The sequence below is a fragment of the Nelumbo nucifera genome, chromosome 8 (assembly GCF_055504915.1).
Source record: "Nelumbo nucifera cultivar China Antique chromosome 8, China Antique-T2T, whole genome shotgun sequence".
Lineage (NCBI taxonomy): Eukaryota > Viridiplantae > Streptophyta > Magnoliopsida > Proteales > Nelumbonaceae > Nelumbo > Nelumbo nucifera.
In genome coordinates, this window is record NC_142656.1 from 35,181,811 (window position 1) to 35,189,369 (window position 7,559).

The window sequence follows — 7,559 nt, forward strand, 5'->3', positions numbered from 1 at the left end:
ATAGTGCTCATTCAGTCCCTCAAGGAACAATAAACATCGAATTGATACCACATAGGCACTTGCGATCAGCCTGTAGTTAATCTTGCCTCTAGATGAACCTACAGCGCATCGCAGGACTGCAATGAACCCATGATTCATCGCATGCTCACGATAAACCTATTCTTAGCACAAACCAAAGCAAACCCGGGTCGAACCTGTGATGGGGTTCACACGCACCCGGCTCTGTGACAAACCCCCAATTGCTAGGGCATCCCGGTTCCCTAAGAACCGAGCCCGGATGATACCTACACGTGTAGCTTTGAAGGGACGAACGTGACAAGGTGCCATGCAAGTGTAATAAGATGTCGTCCACTAGACGATGACGTCACTAGCGCCACATCAATAAAGTAAGACATAACAAAGGGCAGTAGCACACGTGAGTTATGAGAATCTCCGAGTGAAAGGAAAGCCATGAAGGGAAGGGAGATCCATCATATGGATGGCCGAACCTTGTAGGAAGGTTGGGCAAAATTTCAAAAATTTTCTTTCTCCCTTCCGGAAATCCTATTCCCTAATTTAGAAAACCGCATTTTCAAGGTTCATTCTTGAAACAAACCGGACCAAACCTGAAACTAAAATGAAGCAAGTAGGATGTACCTGATACGGAATAATAGTAACTTCCAACGTAGGCGTTCATGCCCAAAAAGGTGACTAAAACCTGCCTCCACTGAAGATGACACAACTTGTGGTGAGGTCGGATCAGCAAAGCGGTTCTTCAGCAAGAATCACACAAAGGGCTAGTGAGTACGATTTTAGATTGTTTCTTCTAGCAAGAAATAATATCAAGAACTATTTTTGATTAGACCCAAAGGTAGAAATCGAACTGGGTAGGGGCGGTAAGAACTGGAGGAGAATTCTGTAGATTGCTGAGTGCATAAACTAGTGAATTCACCCCTATTTATTGCCTTCTTTGGATCAACTTCCTAATCTAATTAGGAAAGAGTTTCTTGATCAAAATTTGATATTTGGATCTGGACTCTTAAATGTATAAAACTTATCTTATCCTTTAGCTAATCCTAATCACATTATAAACTAGAATTCATCCCCTTTTAATTAATTTATTTAAGCCCAGTTCAAAATGGGCTTTAGGCCCATTTAGTCACATAGCTCACTTTCCCTTTAAATACTAGCTAGCTTGGCTCTCTTTGTATGGCGTGGGACCCTAGAATTAATCTACACATCAGCCACATGGGTTTAGGCCAGCTTTTTGTTACAAGTCCTGGCTGAATTCACTGCAAAACACAGTGAACCCATGATTCCATCAGCATGGGCTCTTAGTGGGCCCAACATTTACACTAAATGGTCATTGGGTCCAGCCACCTTATGAAGGCCCAAGGACTGTGGGCAGATGCAAGATTATCCCATCAGGTATAACCCTCAATGGTCTTACACTTAATCTCTCAGCCCATAATGATCAAACACTGCCCGACAAGAGATGACCTCTCCCTCGGCTGTAAGGTACAGTGTTGCACTCTCTACTCACATGGATCCCGAGAATTAAAACATTTTGCAACCATTTTGTAAAACCATAATATATATGTATATCTCTATATAAATATATTTTGCAAAACAAATCTCAACACATTGAAATCAACTGCCGGCAGTATAGTTTCCATCAAAGAGAGTGCATTCCCCGATCGTTCACTTTGTCTGACAAAGGAGCTAATCCCGTCATTATGATCACCCACTCAGGTGAATTTTCGGACTTCCCCAACATACCCAAGTCATCCAATTTTCTATGGATGGATTTTTAGGGTATAACTAGATTATAATGGCAAAGGAAGACAAAGAAAGACGACTTTCATAATGCCATAGGGAAACTTTTAATACAAGGTCATGCCGTTGAATGTTGGGGCAACTTATCAAAGAGCAATGGCAATGCTTTTTCATGACATGATACATAGAGAATTGGAGGTATACGTGGATGACATGATTGCTAAGTCCAAAAAGGCAGAGAATCATTTAAAGGGCCTTAGGAAGCTCTATGAAAGACTCAAGAATTTTTGCCTCAGGTTAAATCCCTAGAAATGCATATTTGGAACATCATCAAGTAAGTTATTGGGCTTTATCGTTTGTCAAAAGGGGATTGAGATTGACCCCCTACTAAGGTCAAAGCAATTGTTGAGTTGCCTCCTCCCCAAACAGAAAAAGTAAGTCAGAAATTTTTTGGGAAGATTATAGTATATTCATAGATTCATAGCGCAACTTACACCGATTTTCAAGTTGCTAAGGAAGAATACCTCGGTGAAATGGAATGAAGACTATCAAGAAGCATTTGACAAAATTAAGGAGTACTTTGACCAATCCACCAGTATTAGCCCCCCTAGGCCTGGGGAACCCTTCTTATGTATTTGTCAATATATGAAGATTCCGTTGGATGCATACCAGGGCAACATGATGAGACGAGTAAAAGGAAAGAGCCATTTATTACTTAAGTCAGAAATTTTGTGACTATGAGACAATGTACACTATGCTAGAAAAACATGTCTAGCACTCGTTTGGGCCTGTCAGAAGCTATGCCATTACTTATTAGCACATCCGGTGTTGCTCATTTCTGGAATGGATCCCATCAAGTTTTTTTTCGAGAGACCTGCAGTTACCAGTCGTGTCTCTCATTGGATCATGCTCATTTCCGAATATGACGTTAAGTATGTGACCCAAAAGGCAATCAAAGGGTAGGCCATTGCAGACCATTTAGTTGATAATCCCACCTCGGAGTATGAGGCAATCCCAACAAGTTTCCTAGATGAAACCATTTTGGAAATACAAGTGGGGAAAAGGTGAAAGACATACTTTGACAGAGCATCAAACCAAAGCGGATGGGGAGCAGGAATGATCCTTGTCGACCCCCAAGGCACTCACTTTCCTTTATTTATTTGTCTAGACTTTTCCCAACACCAAAATACATGTGAACGGGAAGCATGCCTAAGAGCAGTCCGATTGGCACCGAACTGGGGCATCAATGAATTGGAGATTTTTGGGGACTCTTTCTTGGTCATTAGTCAAGCCAAGGGTGATTGGGAAGTACGGGATGAGTTACTAGCATTGTATCATAATTGTCTCAAAGAGTTGATCAAAAAGTTTAAGTGCATTTCCTTCAATTACCTGCCTAGAGAAGACAACCGCTTTGCGGATGCTTTAGCCTCCTTTGGATCAGTCATGCATTTACCTTCCAACATGGCAATAAAACCGATTGATTTAAGTTGGGATAGTGAGTCCGCCTACGTAAGCAGCATATTAGCGATCACAATAGAAGATGAAGATGGTAAACCATGGTTTTATGACATCAAGAATTTCTTGGAGCACCAAGCATTTCCAGAAGAGGCAGATCCCAAGGTGAGAAGAACTATAACTAGGCTAACAGGGCATTTCATCATAGCAGGGGGGATATTGTATCGAAAGTCCCCAGGATTACATTGGTTGAGATGTTTAGAAGAAGAAGAAGCACAAAGAAAGATGGAGGAGGTACATGGTGACATATGTGGCCCTCACATGAATGGCCATATGTTGGCCAGAAAGTTGCTCCGAATGGAATTTTATTGGATGACAATGGATGAGGATTGTTGTTGACATGTGCAAAAATGTCATGCTTGTGAAGTCTTTGATCGAAAGATAAACACGCTTCCCTTAGAGCTATATTGTTTCACTACACCTTGGCCTTTCTTAGTATGGGGAATTGACATGGTTGATCCACTGCAACCTACAACAAATGGGCATAAGTTCATCTTGGTCGTCATTGATTATTTCACTAAGTGGGTAAAAGCAATGTCCATAGCCCACCCAACAATGACTAAGATAGTTCAATTCATCAAGAGCAACATCATTGCTAGATATGGAGCACTTGGCAAAATCATCTCAGATAATGGAAAAAATTTCGTTGGAAAGGAAGTCACAGCCCTCTGTCATCTTTATGTGTGATATTAGAGTCGGAGATCCCAGAGATAGATTGGGTCTAAGCGCGTTATGAGCAGTTGGCATTCTTATATGAAGCACGACTAAGAGCTATGGCCCATATACAAGCCTATCAAAGGCGAACAACATGTGCATTCAACAAGAAGGTACGGCCCCAAGATGTGTAGTCGGGCGAATTAGTGCTCAGAAGAACTACTCCGAATCAGCCGAAGACAAGGGGCAAGTTCACTCCCACCTATGGAGGCCCTTACATTGTTGAAAAGAGGTTATCTGGAGAAGCACTAATACTCAGCAGAATGGATGATGAAGACCTCCTAGAGCCAGTAAACTTAGATCAAGTGAAAAAGTATTATGCTTAAATTGTAATCTATTCCATGTATCAGTTTTTATCAATGAAATGAAGGGAGGCCATCTTTGGCCGTTTTCTGTTACCTTTCCTTTTGTCCAGTACATTTATAGTAATTCACTAGCTAGACAGTTAAGCTTTTGACCTTTTCCTTGAATTTCCCAATATTTGGATACTAGCAGTTCTCAAAGGTAATGCAAAATAAATGAAAAAGAGAGGGAGGAATTAAAGGAAGAAAAGAAGAAAAAAAAAAGAGGAAGAAGAGGGAAAGAAAAATAGAGAAAGAGAAAAAAAAGATGATGAAGGAAAAGAAAAAAGAGGGAGAAAGTAAAAAAGAAAGAAAAGGGAAAAATTAAGAAGGATTTAAGAATTTCAGCTTCCTAATAACCCATGAACCAAGTTGTGTTAGTAGCCCACATACCCTTGAGCCTTAGCCACATTTCGTCCTAGTACTAAGACCTCCCTAATCAAAGACAAAAATAGGAACATGGAATCGGATGACAAAGAAAACATCTCCCCATCCCCTTGTGTCAATGATGGGATAAGGAGTGAGTGGAGAGAAATTACAAGTAATCGTGCGGCTTGAAAGCGTAGAGTGAAAACTCGAAAGGGCGCTCTGAGTAAAAACCTTAGGTCATGGCAAAATCAAATTTCGTCAGCCTAGATGAAAACTAGTAATGGCTCCAGTGTGCAACAATTCGGCGACAACTAGGCTCGAGGAAAACCCTGATTAGGGCACTGAGGGCAAAAAAGGGTAAAAGAGAGAGAGAGAGAGAGAGAAGAAAAAAAAAAGAGAAAAAGAGAAAAAATACATAAAAAGGGGGTCCAGCTTATCACTAAGCCGGGGAATCTTATCGTTAATAGGTTCTCTACTTTATTCATATGAGTGCAAAGTCTTCTCCTTCTTTAGTTCTCTAAAAGAACTTACTTCAATGTTTGATACACCTCCTAATTCCGAGAATTACAGCGGAACTAAAGTTAGACCAAGGTTATGTAAGGGCTTACAACTGGACAGAGTTAACCTTGACCTCACCCCTCTTCTAAGGTTTTTCACCTGCAACATTCTTCCAACAAAATGATAATAACAATAAATAAAATCTAAAAATAAAAAAAAAATCAAATAACATCATCAAAGATAAAAAAAAAATATCAAATTCATAAAAAATTATCAAATAATCAAATATCAAATACATCAAATATCAAAATTTTAAAGAATCAAATATCAAATCATCAAATATCAAATTTATCAAATCATCAAATAATCAAATATCAAACTCATCAAATATCCAAATCAATTCATCAAATTCATCAAATATCAAAATCAATTCATTAAATTCATCAAATATCAAATATTAAATCAAAATCAAATATCAAATATCAAATATCAAAATCAAATCATCAAATTCATCAAATATCAAAATTATCAAATCATTAAATAATCAAATAGTCAAATATCAAATTCATCAAATATCAAAGTCAATTCATTAAATATCAAAGTAATCAAATTCATCAAATATCAAAGTCATCAAATTCATCAATTATCAAATTGAAATTAAATCATCAAATATCAATTATCAAATTCATCAAATATCAAAACTATCAAATAATCAAATATCAATATCAATTCATCAAATATTAAATCAAAATCAAATAATCAAATATCAAAATCAAATTATCAAATATCAAAATTATCAAATAATCAAATGTCAAGTGTCCAAATCAAATCATCAAATATCAAAATTATCAAATATCAAATGTCAAATTCATCAAATACAAAATCAAAATCAAAGCATCAAATCATCAAATCATCAAATCATCAAATCATCAAACGATCAAATATCAAATTTATCACATTCATTAAATATCAAAATTATCAAATCATCAAATATCAAATATCAAATCAAAATCAAATCATCAAATATCAAACTCATCAAATCAGCAGATATCAAATATCAAATATCAAATATCAAACTTCAAAAATCAAAAATATCAAAATTATCCAATTCATTAAATATCAAATATCAAATATCAAATATCAAATGTCAAATGTCGAAGAATCAAAATCAAATAATTGGATGTCAAAGTTACCAAACTCATCTAAGTTATTAAAATAACAAATTCATCAAATATCGAAAATCAAACTTGAACCATGAAAATATCAAATTCATCAAATCATCAAATATCCAAGTTATCAAGTTCAAAATTATTGAATCGAGTTCATCAAATAACAAACCTCGAAATTATCAAATTAATGTGATCAATAGAAATTATCAAATTTATCAAATATAAAAATCGAGTTAAATCAAATCATCCAAGTTACCAAAAATCAAGAATAAGACTTATTAGATACAAACCTTGAAATTATTAGGTTTCCCAAAGTCACAAGTATTCAAATCATCAAATTCAAAATTATCAAATCCAATCAACAGAGATGAAAATTATCAATGACTTCTTCGGGGGTGACACCACTTTATTGTTTGTGTGATGGTTGCATTTTCCCGTTAAGGCTTGTAATGATACTACGCCTTCAAGGCAGGGGTATTGCACTATATCAACTTCGACCTTGACCGAAATTCCAGTAGCAAAATTTCCTCGCCTAACCTCTTGTCCCTCACAAAAACCTCTAGGTGCTTCTTTTTCTTTGTTGTTCAGCAGCTCGCTACCTCCAACAAAGAGGCACAGTTGTTAGCACCCGATTTTTGCTTGGTCCCTTCTTTGACCCATCTCCTACATTCCGAATGCTTGATTGGACCATGCAAGTCACTTTAAAACATGCCAAAACCTTAGGAAACCAATGTTTAGCCCAAATGCCCATAAATTTACCGTTAAATCTACATGATTCCCCTCGATGGTCTTGATTATGCCATATCACCATACTTGATCCCCGATCAAACTCCACCATGTGAAACAAAAATCCTCAAACAACCAATCACGCAAAATTCCAACCCTAAATTCCTGGATTTAGCCAATCATCCATCAGAGATCCCATTTCGACATGTATACACTATGCCGCTCCTCGAACCTAAAACTCATGATTTGCACATACCTAACATGATCAAGCCCTTCCAACACCCTCATAAACTTAATCCATACCTACCCACCAAATTTTATCCCAAAATTCCCTTGTTTGACTTAACATCAAACCTTGATTCCGTTTTGATGAATCTTATTGGTCAAAAGTTCACCCGTCATGAATCTCCATCATCCATGCCTTATTTAACTAATTAGACCCTACCACCATGTTCAATGACCCAAAGAACCC

General features: G+C 37.1%; 1 protein-coding gene across 1 annotated transcript; it reads left to right on the forward strand.

Moving 5' to 3' along the window:
• Nucleotides 1–1,911: 1,911 nt before the first annotated feature.
• On the forward strand, nt 1,912–3,957 carry LOC148789851 (uncharacterized). Its single transcript, XM_088893785.1, has 3 exons — nt 1,912–2,051; nt 3,042–3,601; nt 3,707–3,957. Exons 1-3 carry the CDS (start codon nt 1,912–1,914, stop codon nt 3,955–3,957), a joined length of 951 nt encoding a protein of 316 aa, XP_088749911.1.
• Nucleotides 3,958–7,559: the final 3,602 nt, after the last annotated feature.